This window comes from Lathyrus oleraceus, chromosome 1 (genome assembly GCF_024323335.1).
Source record: "Lathyrus oleraceus cultivar Zhongwan6 chromosome 1, CAAS_Psat_ZW6_1.0, whole genome shotgun sequence".
In the NCBI taxonomy this organism is placed as follows: Eukaryota; Viridiplantae; Streptophyta; class Magnoliopsida; order Fabales; family Fabaceae; genus Lathyrus; species Lathyrus oleraceus.
In genome coordinates, this window is record NC_066579.1 from 104,133,823 (window position 1) to 104,155,474 (window position 21,652).

The 21,652-nt window shown below is 37.8% G+C and overlaps 1 protein-coding gene across 1 annotated transcript; it reads left to right on the forward strand.

The window, feature by feature from the left end:
• The first annotated feature begins 255 nt into the window (after positions 1–255).
• LOC127094039 (uncharacterized) lies at positions 256–1,739 on the forward strand. Its single transcript, XM_051032911.1, has 3 exons — positions 256–344; positions 846–1,325; positions 1,655–1,739. The coding sequence occupies exons 1-3, from the start codon at positions 256–258 to the stop codon at positions 1,737–1,739; spliced, it is 654 nt and encodes a 217-aa protein (XP_050888868.1).
• The last annotated feature ends 19,913 nt before the right edge of the window (positions 1,740–21,652 follow it).

A 21,652-nucleotide genomic window follows, 5' to 3' on the forward strand; every position in this document is an offset into this window, starting at 1 on the left:
CCAATCTTGGTGCCACTAGTTCCAAGAAAGCCTCTCATTATGTATTTGATAGTACTCGATGAATCCATGGAATGTGTACTGGGGCAACATGCTGAGATGGGTAGAAAAGAGCATGCTATCTAATACCTGAGGAAGAAGTTTATAGAATGTGAAATCAGGTACTCAGTGCTAGAAAAGACTTATTGTGAACTAGCATAGGCCGCTTGTCGCCTAAGACAGTACATGATTTTCCATACAATAATATTGATATCCAAGATGGATCCTATCAAATACATCTTCGAGAAAACTAGATTAAGTAAAAGAATCGCTCGTTGGCAGATGTTGTTATCAGAATATGACATCCAGTATGTGACCTAGAAGACCATTAATGGTGGTGTGTTGTCAGAGTACCTTGCACACCAACTAGTGGAGGACTATCAATCGACGAGACTCGACTTTCCAGATGAAGACGTCATGTATATAAGAGACTATGAGATTCCAGGCCCAGAGGAAGGACCCGAACTAAGATCGTGATGGACGCTCGTGTTCAATGGTGCCTCAAATGCATTGGGTAATGGAATTGGAGCTGTCATAACCTCTCCAACATTTTTTCATCTTCCCTTCACATCAAGATTATATTTCAAATGCACCAACAACATGGTGGAGTATAAAACATGTATCTTGGGAATTGAAGCAACCCTTGATCTATGAATCAAGATTCTTTAAGTGTATAGAGACTCGAAACTCGTCATCTATCAAATCAAAGGAGATTGGGAGACTCATCATCCCAATTTGATTCCATACCGAGAGCATGTCTTGAAGCTAATCCCCTACTTTAGTGAGATTAATTTCCATCATATTCCTAGGGAGGAGAATCAGCTAGCCGATGCATTTGCTACTTTGTCTTCTATGTTCAAGGTCAAGTGGGCTAACGAAGCACCTGCTATTACAATTCAACATCTAGACGAGCCAGCATATTACTTAGCAGTTGAATCAGAAACCGATGGCAAGCTATGGTTTTATGACATCAAGCAATATATTAAGAAACACGAGTATCCAGACGACGTCTTTATCACAGACAAGAAGACCTTGAGAAAGTTATCAGCCAATTTCTTTCTAAGTGATGGTGTGCTATACAAAAGAAACTTTGACTTGGTTCTGCTCAGATGTGTGGATAGGAACGAAGCAAACATACTCATCAAGAAGATCCATGAAGATTCTTTCAGCATTCATGTAAACGAACATGCAATGGCGAAGAAAATCCTTAGAGCTGGTTACTATTGGTTGATGATGAAAACAGGCTGTTACCACTATTCCAAGAAGTGCCACAAATTTATGCTGACAAGGTGCACGTGCCACCAACTCCTCTGAATGTTTTGTCTGCTCCATGGCCATTACCAATGTGGGGCATAAACATGATCGGTATGATTGAGCCAAAAGCTGCAGATGGACATCGACTCATTCTGGTTTCCATTGACTACTTCACCAAGTGGGTAGAAGCTGCTTCTTATGCAAATGTTACAAAGCAAGTGGTCACCCCGGTTTATCAAGAGAGATATTATTTGTCGCTACGGGACTCCTAGAAAGATTATAATTAATAATGGATCAAATTTGAATAATAAGATGATGAAGAAGTTATGTGAAAGTTTTAAGATTGAACATCATAACCTTATAGGCCAAAGATGAATGCCGTTGTGGAGGCAGCTAACAAGAAGATCAAGAAGATCATTCGGAAGATGGTGAAGACCTACAAAGACTGACATGAAATGCTACCTTTTGCTTTACATGAATACCTAACAACTATTCACACTTCAATATGGACAACCCCTTTCTCTTTAGTATATGGCATGAAGGTTGTGTTACCAATAGAAGTTGAGATCCCTCGTTGAGAGTCTTGATGGAGACTGAATTAGAGGAAGCAAAATGGGTTCAAACCAGATTTGACCAGCTCAATCTGATCGAAGAAAAGAGGATGACGGTGTTGTGTCACAGTCAGTTATATCAAAAGAGGCTCAAGAAGGCATTTGACAAGAAGGTTCAACCTCGAGAGTTCATCGTAGGTGAACTGGTGCTGAAAAAAATAATCTCCTTCCAGAAGGATTCACGTGGAAAGTGGATTCCCAATTATGAAGGACCATTTATGGTGAAGAAAGATTTCTCTGGTGGAGCTTTGGTTCTCACGAACATGGATGGAGAAGAGTTGACACATCCCATCAACTCTGATGTAGTCAGAAAGTATTATGCCTAAGAAAAAGTGATGGATAGTAAAAGTTCACTAAGTTGAAAACCTGAAAGGGAGACTTAGGTAAAAATGAGCATCCCGGTGAGTTGAAAACCCGAAAGGGTGATTCAAAGCAAAAATTAGGGATAAAAAAAAATTAAGCCCGGTAAGTCGAAAACCCGAAAGGGCGGCTTAAGCAAAAAATGGTAAAATCTCCCGGTGAACTAAAACTCTTAGGAGCAGTTCACGTAAAAGTTAGGGAATATCCAAAGGCATAATACTACAGCCAACACAAGTCAATACTGTAACAGAGCTCAGATGGAAGGGAACCGTCCAGTTGCCATCTCCAGAAGCAAAGTAATCCAGAAGCAAAGTAATGAGGACTATAGGATATATGGGAAAATAGAAAATGTTGTATTTCGACAAAAAATCAGTTTAAAATTTTCATTGCCATTTATTGCTTTCTCGCTTTGTAATCTCCTCTTAAAGGGATTTACACCTTCATGTATCCCCTGCATGATTTATTTTGTCATCAAAATAAAATTGTTCAATTAAACATTCCTTCATCAATTACTTTTGTTTTTCTATTGTTTACCTAATGTTGCTTTTATTTTTTATAAAATAAAAACATTAAAACAATGGAAACGCCAAAGCTTTTGACAACTTTAAATTGTTTTGAATTTTGAAAATGTCAAAGGAATATTTGTTGGTTTACAACAACATATCTAGGATCGCAAGATATGGGAATTTTCCTTGATCATCATGATCTAAAGCAAGTTACAAGTGGTTATTTCTTCCAGAAACAAGAGTTCCCACTGAAGCCCACCAAACGACATAATAGAAATAAGAGTTTTTGCAAATCATTTTTATGGTGTCAAAACTATCCAAGATAAGGCGTTGGGGAATCAGAGCTTGATACCCACAAAATGCATAAACTAGTATATTCATGTATTCATTTCCTTCTTGCATATCATGTACAAAGCAAATCATGCATAAGCCTTAACTCAAATTCAACAACCTCTCAAGGAAGTTCAGTGTAATATTCAGTAGACCAAGATTCAAGAGTTGTTCTCAATAGTATAATATATCTTTTTCTTCACTATAAGTGCTTTTAAGAGTCGATCATTGTTAGTGTTGATTCTCAAGACGAGTTTCTTCCCAAGCTAGGTGATTGATATTCTCCCATTGGAACTCTGGTGTCAATGGAATTTCTACTTGGCTCCCTCAGTAGATATTTCCCCGCAGAGTTTCACATGTAATTTTATCCAGCAAAATTTCATGAACTCACCAGACGAGTTTATACCAGCAGGATTCCTTAGAAAGGTATCCCCATCAACATTATCTTCAACAAGTCACTTCGAAGTAGTTGTGTAAGATTGGCATCTCTTCACAAGCTAGCAATTTCCCTAGTGAGTCTAATGGACGAGAGTTCCATAACAGACAAGTTCTATTGAATGTTCCTCAATATATCTCCAGCGATTGTCCTGTGCATTTATTTCCCAGAAAGTCTCATTGTATTCCCCAACAATTTATTTCAGTCAATACCCGGTAGACTTAGCATTCCATTTTGATCTACTCTCCGAAGAAGCAGTGGATTGAACCTGTCAGTCCAATAGTTGAGAGTAATGCAAATCCTTTTGATTATTATTAACATTTGATCCCCAACAAGTCTCTAGAATCTTCTTATTCCCCAGAGAGTCTTCTGTCAACCAAGAGCAGCTGAATATGGAGTTATTCCCCAAAGAAAGTTCTTTGTTTATTTCCCAACAATTTTTCTTCAACTAAGAGCAGTTGAGTGCAATAGTTTCAGCCAAGAGTTGCTGATCAAGATGTTTTTAACCAAGAGTAGTTGGATACATTATTTGCATATATAGTTTCAACCAAGAGCAGTTGAATACTATTTTATTTTTACACAAGTTCTGCTTCAACCAAGAGCAGTTGAATGCAATAGTTTCAACCAAGAGCAGTTGGATACTATTTTATTTCGCAGTTGAATGCAATATTTTTAGCCAAGAGCAGTTGAATACTATTATATTTTTCATTCATTTATCTTCAACCAAGAGCAGTTGATTACAATCAGTTTTAGTTAAAAGTTGTTGAATATGACATCTTTAGCCAAGAGCAGCTGAATATGACCATTTGTTCCCCCAGGAGAGTCTGCCTTCAAAGAAGAACTTCTAAAGAACAGTCAAAAATGTTATTTTGTAAAAAATGCATCCCAGGGATCTACCGTGAGTCAAGAGCATTTCTTAGTTCATTTACATTTATGTCTGAGAAATCAAGAGTATTTCTTACCCCATTTACATTCATGATTGAAAACTCAAGAGTATTTCTTAACTCATTTGCATAACATCTAAGAAATCAAGAGCATTTCTTTGCCCATCTACATTCATGACTAAGAAATCAAGAGTATTTCTTATTCCCTTCATATCATTAAGAAATCAATAGCATTTCTTAGTTCATTTACATTCATGTCTAATAAATAAAGAGTATTTCTTATCCTATTTACATCCAGGATTAAGAAATCAAGAGTATTTCTTAAATTATTTGCATTCTCATGATTAAGAAATCAAGAGTATTTCTTAATTCATTTATGCTCATCTTTAAGGAGTCAAGAGTATTTCTTAATTCATTTGCATTCTTAACTTGTATATTATTAAGGAGTCAATAGTATTTAGTAATTCATTTACATTCATATGATTAAGAAATCAAGAGTATTTCTTAATTCATTTGCATTCTCATGATTAAGAAATCAAAAGTATTTCTTAAATCATATACATTTCATTCGATCATATGATGATTAAGAAATCAAGAGTATTTATTAATTCAATCATTTATAAGGAGTCAAGAGCACTTCTTAACATACATATCATTTATCATCTGATGATTAAGAAATCAATAGTATTTCTTAACTCATTTACATTTCATTCAATCATATGATGATTAAGCGATCAAGAGTATTTCTTAATTCATTCATCTCTAAGGAGTCAAGAGTACTTCTTAGCATCCATATCATTTGTCATTCATATAGTTGAGAAATCGAGAGTATTTCTTAATTCATTTGCACCCATTTTAAGGAGTCAATGGTACTTCTTAACCTTCATTGCATTCTTATCACCCGACGATTAGGAAATCAAGAGTATTTCCTAAAGTTACGTTGCATCCACATCGTTGCCATATGTTGATTAAGAAATCAAAAGTGTCTCTTAATCCTAATACACATCATTCATAACCATAAGCATATCATTCTTTTGCATATAAGGGAAAAATTTGGATCTGTTTGATATTTAAACTATCTTTCACCATGATGATTTGAAGACAAGAGTTCTTCATATCCGCCAGTTAAACATGTTTAAATATGAGCAATTGTCATACTCTAAATTTTACCCTAAATTTTTCACTCGCATCAACATAGCATAATCAATCCATGTTGTCGTGCATTTCATCAATTAAAAGCATTTATCAAGGTTTACATGAAAAGTCGGGAGTTCTGGAATTTTATCTAAACTTGATGATATTTCATTCATTCATCTGTTGATTAAGAAGTCAAAAAGCTTTTTTTTCATTCTCAGTGCATCTTTCATTCCATTGTGTCGTGTTTTCAAAGGTTCATAGCTGTAATACCCCAATTTTGACCCTAAGATCCCTAATGCAATTTCATCATAAGCATTAGTTTTGGGATCATATCTTGGCATCCTCCTTACCCCTCTTCCATTGAGTTTGTTTTGGGAGAGATCACCAAGCACTTTGTGATTATATCATACTTGTATATTATCATTTTACTAAACAAAATACCAAAAAACATGTCTTTGCATTTGCCTAACTCTTTTGTAGGAAGGGCATGATCTTATTGATTCATCAAGTTTACATCTAGGGTTTGAGACCCTCATGATCAAAGAGCACAACAAATAATTGATTCAAGAATGGTTATGAACATCATATATGAGTTCAAATGATTTCTACATGATATATTGATCAAGTTTTCTTCAAGAGTTTGAGGGTGATTTGCCTTGGAAACCTTAGTTTGACTGGGTATCTTGAGTAACTTCTCCAACAAGCTATCTCACCAATTGATCAAATTTCTCAAGGGACACTTAAAATATCATCATCTTATGCATATATGACCTACCATGAACCAAGAAAGTCAAGAGAATTGGAAGTTAGCAAGTTGGTTGATGGTGGTTGGCCAGATGAATTCATCTAATCAAAACTGGGTCTCCCTAGATCCTATCTCCTACAATTTTCACCATATGAAAATGATTCCAAGATAAAACTTACTCTAAATTATATTCTAAACAACTTTTATGTTGAGAACTAGATCTAGTTTTTCTTGGAAAATCATTTTCTAAGTTGAACATTATAGGTCATTTTGTTTAAACCCTAATTTGAAAGTCAACTTCCCAAGGCCATACATTGCTAAATTTTTATGAGATGAAAGATTTCCAAGTTGCACAATTAAATTCAATGTGACTACTTCAACTTTTATGTTTAGAGTGGGAGCTAATTCAACTTTTTTGAGCATGTGATATGAGGCTACATTATAGGTCACTTTTGACCTATATCATTGATCAAGTGATTTTTCCAAACTTCAAAAATGCATAACTCTATCATTTAAAATCCAAATGACATTAAATTAGTGACAATTTTGAAGGTCTTTGAGAGATCTATAACTTTGATGAAGACACTTTTCTCATTTGAAGCTCATATAAAAAGTTAAGCAAGGTGGAAGATTGAGACATATGGCTTGACACTTAGAAAATTTTTGATATGTCAAAATTTTCCAAACTTCCACCTCAAATTTATCCAAGTTCCAAGCTCCAAATGAAAAAGTGTTCAACATCAAACTTGTTCCTCTTGATCTCACCTTTCCAAAGAGCTCAAATTCATTCATTTTGGACTTGAAATGCATAGGTTGCACATGGCTTAAACATGATGATATCATTTGGCATGGATCAATCTTCAAGCATCAATGTACATGTGCCTTGCAATCTAAGCTACCCTCAAACCATTTGATATGTAATTTTGGACCTTCAGCTATCATTTCATGGGCCTATGCGCGCCCATTCACCATTGCATCATCATTTTGCCAATTTTGGAAAGTGGAAGTGAGTGTGCAAATATCACATGATTCCTCTATAAATAGAGCTTCAATTGCTCAGAATTCACAACACCATTGCACCAACTTTGATCCCCCATTAAAAACCCTCATTTCTCATAGGATAAATCTGAGAAATTCATTTGAATTTGAGCTTGAATCTCCACTATTTTGGAATTCAATTCTCCAGAAATCCATTGCTTATAAACCTTTCAATTCTCTTCCTACAAGCAAGTAGAGTGAGTCCAAGCACAAGCTAGATCAAGACCCATCAAGTTCAGACCTCCATTGAAGGTAATTTGCAGAAATTTTAAACTCTTCAATTCTCCTAATTTCTTGCTCCATTCCTTTGATTATTTGGTTGTCTGAAGTCCTACCAATGTAGGCAAGAAGATTGAGTTGCTTTGAGGTCAAATCGAAGCAACTCAGTTCATGTACCTCAGGTTTCAATTCCACATATCTCTTAATATATTTTGAATTGGAGTAATTGGAGGTCAGATTCGAGCTCACTGCCATTTTATCTTTAAGATCATGTCCTTGTTTCTTTTTTTGGTGATGGTTTATGTTGGCCAGTCCGGTGAGGTTCATTGGAGAAGATGACTGGAGCTCTAGCTCCGGCGATGACTTGGCCAACCTCTGAACCATAGGATCCATGTCTCATGTTCTAATCTTGATCGTCCCTTGTGATTACCTCATTTGCCACGCGGTTGACTAGAGAACATGTGGAGCGCGCGCTTTGGATCATCAGATCTGCCACCTCAATTAATGAGGGAGATCTGATGGTCCACGTAATTTAGAATTTCTGAATTTTTGTTTTAATTGCATTTTTTTCCAATAATTCATATTAAATTTAATATTGATCCAAAAAATATGGGACTTTCACTAAAAAATTTCAAATATTTTTCTCTTTCATATTCTGAATTAAAATTATTTTTTGGATCATTATTAATATTTTTCCTGAATTAATTGATTTTGCAGTTGTTTTTAATGGTTTAAAAATATTTTTAAATGTCCAAAAATTCTGAAATTTTTTCTCCAAGGTCCTTTGACCTTGTTTAACCTATGATAAGTCTCATGGCCATTTCTTTGGTGTTTTGATGAGATTTTAGGAATTGGACAAAACATATTTGAATTAAATGCAGTATTTTATTATTTTTAATTGAATAAATGTCATTCAAATTTTGTTGACCATTTGTATTGACTTGTTTGAGTTTGCTTGTTCGTTGTTGGGCCTTGGTCAAGGTTGATTTGACTTTGTCAAGTTAATATCATTGGATTTAGGGGATTGATGGAATGTATATTCCATTTGGCCTATGATATCTCAAAGTCCTAATGCTAGTTGATTGAAAAATTAACATGAGTATGGATGAGATTATGCCACACCTTTTGCATATTCTTTTTTTTGTGTGTGTGTGTGGTATGTCTCATGAGCATAGTTCATTATACCATGTCTCTAACATGCATTAACACCAAAATTCTATTGTCCGACCTCAAATAGTTGTGACTTTTACATAAGTCCAATTACGATTGTTTAATATAGCGCTAAATTTTTGACACAAAAGGCATAAGCATTCTAGTTAGTGAGATTGTAAGTCTGCCATCTTTCATGCTATTGTGTGGAAACTTGACCTTCTTTCCTTCCTTTGGAAGATGTTTTGGTTCAAGGATCCATGCTTGTGATAAGTGGGTTGAGTGTTCTCCAAAGGATGTCTTGAAAAAGCAAAAGCAAAACAAAGCTAACCTCTAACATACTAACTATTGATTTTAAATTTCAAGTTTTTATCTTAATGCAATTTATTTTTTGCACGTTATTTCATTTGCCATTGTACATATCATTTTAATTGTTTGTGTTAATGTAATTTTCACTTTGTCCATTTGGACCATATTGTGTGATATATTTTGTTTGTATATACTTTGTTTGTTTTGTGTGGTCTTTGACCATTAATGTACATAACAATCATGAAAACCATAAAAAACTTTTGAGTGGACTGTTGGCTTGATCTTGGACAAATGGACTTAGAATCTAGGCAACCTCCCTAAGCTAAAGGACTTGGCCAATGCAAATTTGTGAAAAACCAAGTGCTTATAATTTGAACTTCATCTAATACATCATTCAAGATCTCTCTAGATTCATCTGCAACATGATCACTGTGAAGCTATTATTTTGAACCCGTGACTTGTGGAATTCATCTGTTACATGGGCTATTTCTGAAGAAGATCATGGAATGGATAAGCTTGGAGGAGGCCATCTTTATTTGATGCCTTTGCTCTTCAAGATAATATAATTGTGCATTTGTGTGTTATTTGATTCTAAAAGTCCAAGGGAATTCATGGTTTCAATTGACATTTTTGTCTATTGGATTGCTACCCATTTGGTCAGATCTTTTCAACTCTAAACTTTTAATTTTGTACATAGGGTAGTCTCTTCATCTTCTCCCCATTTCTTTAATTTCAAAATCTCCCCCTCCATTTTCAAAATCTTCTTTGTGTGAATTATTTTTGTTATAAACTTTGACCACTTTTGTAAAAGATAGAAACTTTGGCCTTATGCCATTGCATTTTCAAACTTATTTTCTTAAATCAAACTCGTGAACAAACTTAACAAATACTTGACTTAAACTTTTAAAAAGCCAAAAAAAACTAACTCATTCAAACCATTTTGGGCCTTTGTGTCTTTCAAACATAAATTTTGTTAAAATCAATGCACCCATTTTGAAATTTGTATCACGAACTACGAGGTTTTGATCCCTCATTTTTATGTTGGTACGTAGGCACAAGTCTGAAGGTCTTGTCAAACACAAAAATATAATTAATGAATCCTTTTCTCATCCCCCATTCTATTTGTTTGTAAACACCACTTTGTACAAAATACACATGCACACAAAAAGGGCTCCCTAGGAGTACCTAGGACACTTTGGGTGCTAACACCTTCCCTCTGTGTAACCAACTCCCTTACCTGTGATCTCTGTTTTTTATTAGTTTTTATTTGAAAACTTCTTACTATTTGGGTTTTGTTCGTAATTTTCCCTTTTCCCTTGGAAATAATAAAAGCGCGGTGGCGACTCTTATTAATTGATCTCTAGCTTGTCAATAGCTTAATGATCATGAATCTCCTGCTACAAAAATTAAGTGGCGACTTTGCTGGGGAGTAGTCTCCAGTGGGTTTAACCTACTTTTTGTGAATATATTTGTATATATGTGTTGTTTGTATATATGTATGTGTGATATAATCTGCTTGTTGTGCTTGGTGATCTCTGAGTGGTGAGATAAGTTCTAACCCGAACTTGAGTGCAATTAAGATAGGAGGATGGTATAGTCATGTTCGACTTGTGTGGAGTAGTCCTTAACAAGTTGGCTTGAGATCCATCTGCTCAGTGGAGACTCCTTTGGATTTGGAAATGTCACACAAGTATTTGTGGTTAGGCATTACTATTTCTAATTGGGTCTGAGAAGCTGGGGACCTTAGAACATTTAACCCATCTTGGCCTATTTAGGACATAGTGCGGAAACTGTTCAAGTGTAGACTTGATAACAGTTGTTACGCGATACTACACTCAGACGAGTTTCTCTTGAGAATATTATGGGTTAATGAGTCAGTCATCTTAACCTATAATATCCGATAGATGAAATTAAGACTCTGGGAACTTTTTAGAATATGATCTACATGTTTTTATCCTTAGTTCACTTCTTTGGGATGGTTCTTACCCAGACTCCATGCTCGTGATTTGCAATAAACCCCTGATTCTTGTCAATATCAAGTCTTGTCAATATCAATGGAACTTGGGTGTTGATAAGGTGTAAACCATAATCCACCAAAATGGATGATTGATCTTGACAATGACTTGATTCATCCCTTGACCTTTGTTTGCCTTGTGTGTGATCCTTTATTTGTGATTGTTGCATTCATGCATTCATGCGCATCATAACATTCATCACACGAAAATTTCAAGGAACTAAGGTATCATTTGCAAATATTTTCAGACCATGGATTGTGGAAGAAGGAACACGAAGAAGTACAGTTTTAGATGTCCCGACTTGAAAGAGTTAAGGAAGCTAACATCTTTTGTATTAGACCCCTTGGACTTCAAACAACGTCATGGGAAGCTTCTGTCTATCTTGTCTGTTGATGTAGTTGAAGGACTTTTGAGTGTATTGGTGCAGTTCTATGATCCTTTCTACCATTGTTTCACTTTCCCAGATTTTCAGCTTGTGCCTACCTTGGAGGAGTATTCTCATCTTTTGGGGATACCTGTTTCTAGTAGAGTTTCTTTTAGTGGATTAGAGGAGATTCCTCGGTCTAGTATTATTGTTGAAGCTCTTCACTTGAAGAAGTCTGAGATAGAGGATCATTGGGTGGAGAAAGGAGGGTTATTTGGATTGCCATCTGATTTCCTCATCAAGGAAGCTACTACTTTTGCTCAAGCTGGTAGTGTGGACGCTTTTGAAGATATCTCTGTGTTGCTCATCTATAGATTAGCTTTGTTCCCTAACATTGACGATTTTGTTGATGTTAACGCCATTAGACTTTTCTTGATTGGGAATCCTGTGCCTACTTTGTTGGGAGATATGTATTTCTCTTTGCATCTAAGGAATTCTAAAGGTGGTGGAATGATTGTCTGTTGTATTCCTCTTCTGTACAAGTGGTTTATTCCGCACTTGCCTCAGACACCTGCTTTTGTGGAGAACAAACAATGTCTAAGGTGGTCTCAGAGACTTATGTCTCTCACTAATGATGATATAGTTTGGTATGATCCGTCCTTAAGCAATTTGAAGATTATTGATAGTTGTGGTGAATTCTTTAATGTGCCTCTCATTGGTACACAAGGAGGAATTAACTACAACCCTGCTTTGGCTCGTCGTCAACTTGGGTTCCCCTTGAGAGACAAACCTAATAACACTTTGTTAGAAGGTATTTTCTATCAAGAGGGTAAAGATCCCGAACATTTGAAGCAGAAGATTGTGCATGCTTGGCATAATGTGCATAGGAAAGGAAGATCCGAGCTTGGTCCGCGCAATTGTGTAGCTTTGGAAGCTTACACTCTTTGGGTGAAGAAGAGAGTTATGGAGTTGAAGATGCCTTATCCTTGTGAAAGACCTACGTTTATAGTTATAGTTGAGCCATTAACTCTCCCTAACCAAGATGTAGAGGAGTTGGAAGACGCGCTCATCAAGATGAAGTAAGAGAAGGATATGTGGGAAGAGTGTTTCCATGCTTTGAGCAAGAAGCATGAAGAGTTGCAGTTGGAGTTTAAGGACAAAGATGCACTTATTGATCTATTTGAAGACCGAGTGACGAAGAGACAGAGAGAGTCAGAGGCTTCATCTTCTAGCATGCCTCAGCCTTCCGTTGCTTGGATGAAGATTGTTGACCAGCTTGTCCTTGAGAAGACTCAGATGAAGGCTTCTTTTGAGACCGAGATCCGTCGCATTCGAAGGAAGTATGCGCCTTCACCCAGATCTTTTGACATTGTTGTTAGGGATCCTTAGGATGACTAGTCTCCTTTTCTCTTGTATCTTTTTATTTTGGTTTCTGAAATTGTACTCAGTGTAATCCTTCCAATTTATATAAATAAAAAGAGATTTTTTGGTCATATCAAATTATTGCAATTGCCATTTAAATATTATATATTTGCAAATGATATAGTAAGTTCCTTGGAAATAAAAATAATCAAGCATTGCATTTCATGCATCATTTGCATAGGCAGGTTTTTGCCAGGTGTCTGATTGATGTTTTTCTATGCTGAAGCCAAGCTGACTCACCGGTACAACACCAGAGCTAATCATCAGAAAATCATGGAGCACATTGAGCAAGAGAACAGAGAGCTGAAGGACGAGATTGCCCGACTGACTGCCATGATGGAGTCAGTTATTGCTGCTCAAAGCCAAGCTTCTCCAATGCCTGCAACTCCTCCCGCGAGGATTGTTACTTCAGAAGCAATTACCTCTACCGTGCCTACTGCCACCGCCCACTTCGCGCAAAACCTGTCTGCCGGATTCCCGTGGGGAATGCCGCCCAATTTTGTGCCAGAAGGCTTTGCGCCTACTTTTGCTTCTATGCCGGCATCTAGCCCGATCATGTTTGTGCCACCTCCAGTTGTGCATACTTTGCCTCGCGTAGAGGATAGCATCTATCATTCTGAGCCGTCTGAGGGTCCAGATGTTTATGAAAAGATGGACGAAATGAAGGATCAATTTCTTGAGCTGCACAAGGAATTGAAGAGGCTGAGAGGTAAAGATCTGTTTGGGAAGAGTGCTGATGAATTGTGCTTGGTACCCAATGTGAAAATCCCAGTGAAATTCAAAGTGTCTGACTTTGAAAAATACAAGGGAAACTCTTGTCTGCTCAGTCATCTTGTAATGTATACCCGCAAGATGTCAACTCAAATAGATAATGACCAATTACTGATTCACTACTTCTAGGATAGCCTGACCGGTGTTGCACTCCGTTGGTATATGGGGTTGGACAGTGCAAGCATCCGCACTTTCAATGACCTAGGTGAGGCTTTTGTGAAGCAGTATAAGTACAACGTGGATATGGCGCCAGATAGAGACCAATTGAGGTCTATGTCTCAGAAGGACAAAGAGACATTTAAAGAATATGCGCAGAGATGGAGGGAGTTGGTTGCCCAGATCACTCCTCCTTTGGAGGAGAAAGAGATGACAAAGATCTTCTTGAAAACCCTGAGTTTATTTTATTATGAACGCATGATCGCCAGTGCCCTCAGTGATTTTACCGAGATGGTAAATATGGGGATGAGACTTGAAGAGGGGGTCCGTGAAGGACGTTTGTCAAGAGATGAGGCGTCAATGAGTAAGAAGTATGGTAGTAGTTTCAGCAAGAGGAAGGACAGTGAAACAAATGCAATTTCCAGTGGCAGGCAGAGGAGGCCTCAAATCAGAAGAAATCCACCATCCCGTCAACATCATCATCATCAAGTATCTTTCGTTATTCCTGTATTTTCTAATCAGCAAACAACACCAATTCAACAACAACAACATCAACGTCAACAAAAACAACCGCAACAAAGGACGAACACCTACAACAACAATACCAACAACAATCATCAACAACGAAACTTCGAGAGGAAGAAGGTCTCTTTTGACCCGATTCCTATGTTGTACGCATAATTATATCCCTCGTTAGTTCTCAAGAACTTGATTCAACCGAGGAACCCACCGCAGATCCTAGAACCACTTCCTTGGTGGTATAAACCTGAGCTTCGTTGTGCTTTTCATCAGGGTGCACCTGGGCATGATATTGAAAACTGTTATCCGTTGAAGTATGAGGTGCAAAAGCTTATGAAGAATGGTATGGTGTCCTTTAAGGACCGCGTGCCTAATGTGAAAGATAACCCTTTGCCCGCTCATGGGAACTCTTCAGTGAATATGGTGGACGATTATCCCGGTGAATTCAAGGTTTTTGATGTCCGGTTTATCCGAAGATCTTTGGTGCAACTGCACAAAGATATCTATTTGGTGAGTGACTGTGAGCATGACCATGATGGTTGTGTTGTGTGTAGTGTGAACCCAAGAGGGTGTGATGTGGTGAAAAGGGATATCCAACGTCTGATGGATGAAGGCATGATCCAAATTGTTCAATCCCGTCATGTAGGTGACGAAGTCAATGTCATAGTGCCCATTTTCAAACAGCAAGAGCGATTAGTAATTCAGTATGATAACAGCAGTAGCAAGAACGTCAGTCAAAGATCAGTATTGCTGTTGGTAATATGATTAGCGGGCCCAGTCCCGTATTCATCTGATAAGGCTATAGTGTATCAGTATAATGCTACAATGATAGAGAATGGTCAAGAGGTCCTGTTGCCTACGACCAGTTCAGTGGTGAGCATTACTGATGTAACGAAGGTGACCCGCAGTGGTCGAGTATTTGGATCGGTATTCCCGGAAAATAAAGAAGAAACAAGTGTTAGTAAGAAGACGGAGGTGCCTAATGTAGATCCAATTGGCTGTTCAAAAGATAAGTTTGGTGAATCCAGCAACTTGAAAGCCAATGATGATGATGAGGTACACCGATTGATTAAAAGAAGTGAATTCAATATGGTTAAGCAGCTGCTCCAGACTCCCTCAAAAATTTCCGTGTTGTCTCTGCTTTTGAATTCTGAAGCACACAGAGAAGCACTGCAGAGAGTTCTTGAACAAGAGTATGTAGAGCAGGATGTTACTGTGGATCAGTTTGATCATATCGTGGCTAACATCACTTCATGCAATAATTTGAGCTTCTGTGACGAAGAACTCCCTAAGGAGGGAAGAAATCATAACCTGACTTTGCATATTTTAATGAACTGCAAGGAAGATGCTTTGTCAAATGTGCTTCCAAAGTCAACTTTGTCAAAGCTATCTTACCAAGGAGCTCCCATGAGGTATAGTGGGGTAATTGTCAAAGCCTTTGATGGCTCGCAGCGCGCAGTTATTGGTGAAGTGGACCTTCTAGTCAAGATAGGTCCGAGTGATTTTCAGATTACTTTTCAAGTAATGGATATCCATCCGGCCTACAGTTGCTTATTGGGAAGGCCATGGATTCATGAGGCAAAGGCTGTTACCTCCACTCTGCACCAGAAGCTCAAATTTGTCAAGAATGGCAAGCTAGTGATTGTGGGAGGAGAGAAGGCGCTGTTGGTTAGCCATCTGTCATCTTTCTCGTACGTGGAAGCTGAGGATGAGGTTGGAACTCCGTTCCAAGCCTTATCTATTTCTGCTGAGAAGAGAGTTAGGGAACCTATGTCCTCTCTGAAAGATGCTCAGAAGATTGTTGAAGAAGGTCCCGTTGATCAATGAGGGCGTATGATAGAGGTCTCCTACAAGAAGGGCAGAACTGGTTTGGGGTTCCAGAGAGGCTCGTCAGCTGTTAGATATGAAGATATGCAACTTAGCTTCCGTAGCGGAGGGTTCATTCATGGCAATGAATAACACTTAGCTGCTGTGCTAGAGGATAACGAAGAGGAAGACTGGACCAACTTTGTTACGCATGGAAGGACATACAACAATTGGACTGGCGTTGATTTTCTTGTTATTTTGTATCGATCTAAGTAATTGCTTTTATATTTTAAAAATCCTTCTCCTACGCCTAAGGGAGAAGTGAATATTGTTTGGGAATTTTAAATTGATCATCAATAAAATTAATTCTATTCATCCATATCGTTGATGTTTATTTTTATTTTTTGCTTTATTCTGAAAATGGTAATCACCAAAAAACATAAATAAACAATATAATTATCCATCTGCATAATATTTGGTCACAAATTCACTTCTCTAAAATCAAAATATCAAATCATTATGCAGGTTGGTTCCTAACCCCATTGAATACAATGATCCTTCTCCTTCTCCAAATTTTGAGTTCCCTGTGTTTGAGGCCGAGGAGGAAAATGATGTAGAAGTGAGTGATGAGTTGTCTCGTCTTCTTGAGCAAGATGAAAAGATTATTCATCCGTTTGAAGAGCAGATTGAGCTAGTCAACTTGGGTTCCGAAGATGATGTGAAGGAAGTCAAGATTGGGTCTCGACTGTGTCTAGATGCTAAGAGGGGGTTGATTGATCTTCTTCGAGAATATTCATATGTGTTTGATTGGTCCTATCAAAACATGCCTGGGTTGGATTATGAGATTGTGGAGCATAGATTGTCGTTGAAGCCAGAATGCCCGCCAATCAAGTAGAAGTTGAGAAGAACACATCCTGATATGGCTGTGAAGATCAAAGAGGAAGTTCAGAAGCAGATTGATGTCAGTTTCCTTGTAACTGCTGAGTATCCGCAATGGGTGGCCAATATTGTGCCCATGCCGAAGAAAGATGGAAAAGTCTGCATGTGCGTCGACTATAGAGATTTGAATAAAGCCAGTCCGAAAGATGATTTCCCTCTGCCACACATTGATATGTTGGTAGATAATACTGCTAAATTCAAAGTCTTTTCGTTTATGGATGGATTTCCGGATATAATCAGATCAAGATGGCACCCAAAGATATGGAGAAGACCACATTCATTACACCCTAGGGAACATTCTGTTATAGAGTGATGCCTTTAGGTTTAAAGAATGCTGGTGCAACTTACCAGAGAGCAATGACTACTCTTTTTCATGATATGATGCATAAAGAGATTGAAGTTTATGTCGATAACATGATTGCTAAATCGATTGATGAAGAGGAACATGTTGAGCATTTGTTGAAGTTATTCCAGCGTTTGAGGAAGTATAAACTCCGCTCGAATCCCAATAAGTGTACTTTTGGTGTTCGTTCTGGTAAGCTGTTGGGCTTTATTGTCAGCGAGAAGGGTATTGAAGTTGATCCTGCCAACGTCAAAGCAATACAAGAGATGCCTGCGCCCAAAATTAAGAAGCAAGTCAGAGGTTTTCTCGGCCGCTTAAATTATATTTCCGGATTCATTTCCCACATGACTACCACATGTGCGCCTATATTCAAGCTTCTTCAGAAAGATCAGTCTTGTGATTGGACCGAAGATTGCCAGAAAGCATTTGATAGTATCAAGGAATATTTTCTCGAACCTCCAATTTTGTCTCCACCTGTTGAAGGAAGACCGTTGATCATGTATTTGACTGTACTCAAAGATAGCATGGGTTGTGTTCTTGGTCAGCAAGATGAGACTGGAATGAAAGAATTTGCAATTTATTACCTCAGTAAGAAGTTCACCGACTGTGAGACTCGGTATTCAATGCTTGAGAAGACTTGTCGCGCATTGGCTTGGGCTGCTAAGCGTCTGCGTCAGTATATGTTGAATCATGCCACTTGGTTGATATCCAAAATGGATCCAATCAAGTATATTTTTGAGAAGCTTGCTTTAACTGGGAGGATTTCCCGTTGGCAGATGTTATTATCAGAGTATGATATAGAATACCGATCTTAGAAAGCGATCAAAGGTAGTATCTTGGCTGACCATTTGGCTCACCAACCAATTTAAGATTATCAGCCAGTGCAATATGATTTTCCTGATGAAGAGATTTTGTACTTGAAAATGAAAGATTGTGATGAACCATTGCTTGAAGAAGGGCCAGAACCTGGTTCCCGTTGGGGCATGGTGTTTGATGGAGCTGTTAATCAATATGGAAATGGCATTGAGGTAGTGATTATTACTCCTCAAGGCACGCATCTACCATTTACAGCTAGATTGACTTTCAAGTGTACAAACAACATGACAAAGTATGAAGCTTGCATTATGAGGCTGTTGAAGTTGCGAACAAGAACATCAAGAAGATTATCCAGAAGATGGTTGTCACATATAAGGATTGGCATGAGATGCTCCCATTTGCTTTACATGGGTATCGTACATCCGTCCGCACTTCAACAGGGGCAACCCCTTTCTCTCTTGTATATGGTATGGAAGTAGTGCTCCCCGTAGAGGTTAAGATTCCTCCATTGTGTGTGCTCATGGAAGCCAAGTTGACTGAAGCTGAATGGTGCCAAACTAGGTTTGACCAGTTGAATTTGATCGAAGAGAAAAGATTGACTGCCATGTGTCATGGTCAGTTATATCAGAAGAGGATGAAGAAAGCTTTTGATAAGAAGGTCAAACCTCGAGTGTTCAGAGAAGGTGACCTTATGCTCAAGAAGATTTTGACGTTCAATCCAGATTCCAGAGGAAAATGGACTCCCAATTATGAAGGGCCATATGGATGGTGAAGAGTTCACTCGTCCTGTGAACGCAGATGCAATCAAGAAATACTTCGCCTAAAAAAATAAAAGAACAACTCGCTAAGTTGAAAACCCGAAAGGACGACTTAGGCAAAAATGAGCGTCTCGGTAGATTGAAAACCCGAAAGGGCGATCTAGGCAAATATTAGAGACATAAAAACAGAAAGAATTTCCCGATAAGTTAAGTACCCCACCTTGGGGCAACTTATGTAAAAATTAGGGATTATGGCAAGTAACTGCATTCTGCCGATCTTCAGAAATTTTGAAGACTTGTTTGAGCACAAGGGTTGACATCAGTTCATCATCAGCAGCGGTCAAGGGCATAGTGGATATCAAGAGTTGGTAGAAGGATTAAGGATCATTTGTATTCAATGTAACCCTTTTCCATGTAAATTACCATTTTTAAACTTTGTAAAATCTATGGAGTCTTGTCATTTATAGACTACCATTCTACTAAATAAAGTTGAACCTTTATCCAAATTGTTTCTGCTCTTATTTACTTCAGCCAATAGTTTTAAATTTTATTATGATCATTTTAAAATTAAAGTTTTAAATCAAAATTAAGTTTTCTTTAAAATATAAAAGCAAGAAATTTTCCAAAGCAAGTAACAATAATATCAACAGTATCTTAATGGATAACAAGTCTTTAAGTGCGAAGCATCTGCGGTTCCCCAAGCAGTAACTCTTCGGGTATCCCTAGACTTTAGTGTTGACTCATTTCCTCAATGGAATGCTGTTATCCCCAGCCAAGTTGGTTGATTCAGATACCCTGTGGCGTGTCCTTGTCCCCAACAAAATTTCGGCCTTCCCCAGCAGAGTTTTTGCATCGCCAGCGGAGTTCGTATCTCCTCAGCAGGGTTGATCTTTAGATATTTGGTTGATCTTCCCCAGTTGATTGCATTTGCTCCCAGTCAGAATTTCCTCCTGGTTTTTGAGCAGCTTTTGTTGATTTATTTTCTCTATAGGGTTGTCTCCCATTTTTATGGTGTTGACCTAAAATTCCCCACAGATTTGGATGTTCTATCCTCAGCGGATCTCCTCTTTCCCCAGTTAGGGTTAAGCCTTTTTGGGATGTCGATCTCTCTGTTCTCCGGCAATTGTCTCCATATTTTGTGGATTGACTGAGGATTGTACCGGTGATTCAATTTCTTTGCGACACCTCTGTATCCTTGATGATCGTTTTGTCAACATAATCATCATATATACATATACATATACATTCATATAATTTCATGATTTGCATATCCTGCATCTTCATATTTGATTTTTTTGAGATTCTCATTCTCTGTTATGGCGGTTCTTTATCCCCATACCAAATCTGATGTCTGTCCTCTCTCAGATTATAGAGCGTCAACCCCTTAAGCAGAAAGACTTTAACCTTTCTTTGTTTCCCCACTGAGTTTGTTTTCCTCGTGGACGATTATTATTTCAGTTTCCTCTCCAGTAGACTTTTTGGATGGAATTACTCCTCTTGAGTTATATCCTTAATGGGTTGAGTCTTGATTGACCATTTTCTTTCTAGCTCTTACCTAGATAGATGTTTTGGTCCCCTAAGAGTCTATTACCCAGTAACTGGTAATATTCTTCTTAGTTTGCTGTTTGTAACTTCTTGCCCAATACCCGAAAAAAGTACCCTTTTTTTTCTCTCCTCAATAGAGTCCCCTGGAAGTATATCCTTGATATGTTCATCCTAACAGGTGACATATATCTTTCTTCCCCCCGCAGGAGTCTATCCTTGATATGTTCACTTTAACTAGTGACAAATATTCTCATCTTTGGTATTCTACCCAGTAAAAAGGTAGTTGTAATCCCTATTTTGTTCCTCAGAGAGTTAATCCTTGATATATTCATCTTAATCGATGACGGATTTTCTTCTCCTTGTGGTTTTCTACCCAGTAACCAGTAGTTATAAATCCTGTTGTTCCCCTGAGCGGAGTCTATCCTTGATATGTTCATCTTAATTGAAATTCTAGTTAACAGACTTTCGATGTCACACGGGTTGTTATGACATCCAATTCTGCGCAGACAAGGATTATGCAGAAAAATGTAAGTGCAGTAAATAACACGAGTAATTGTTTACCCAGTTCGGTCCAACATGACCTACGTCTGGGGGCTACCAAGCCAGGGAGGAAATCCACTATTAGTAGTATTAATTCAGACCTTAAACCAACTGTTTAACCCTATCACTTAATACCTACCCAATGCAATTTCAATCTTACACGAAGATCAGAGTTCCTACTCACTCCCCCTCAATCACCTCAGTGATTACTACCTTTAATCAATATTAAAGATAATTTTGAAGTCACACTTCAAACAACTCTTGATTGTGGTTAACAGCTTTAATCAAGATACACAACACTCACGCTTAAAAGCTTAGAGTGACACAACACTTACAACTCAATGAACACCCTATACCAATGCAATCATCTACGTGATAATAGCTTGGCTTACAAGATATGTTTAATACAAGACTCACAAAAATACAGCAGTGAAGTATGATGGACACACTAAATCTTCACGCCTCAAAATCCCTAGTTCTGAATGAAGGAATGACTTCCTTTTATATTGCAGCACTTGGGCCTTGTACTTGTATTCTCTTGAATTTAAGGTCACGCGAGTTCCCCTAAATTCCACATCTAGGTTACTAACAAATAGGCTATTTGTTAGGTTCATTAAATGTAGATTGGTTGTTGGTTTCCTGGA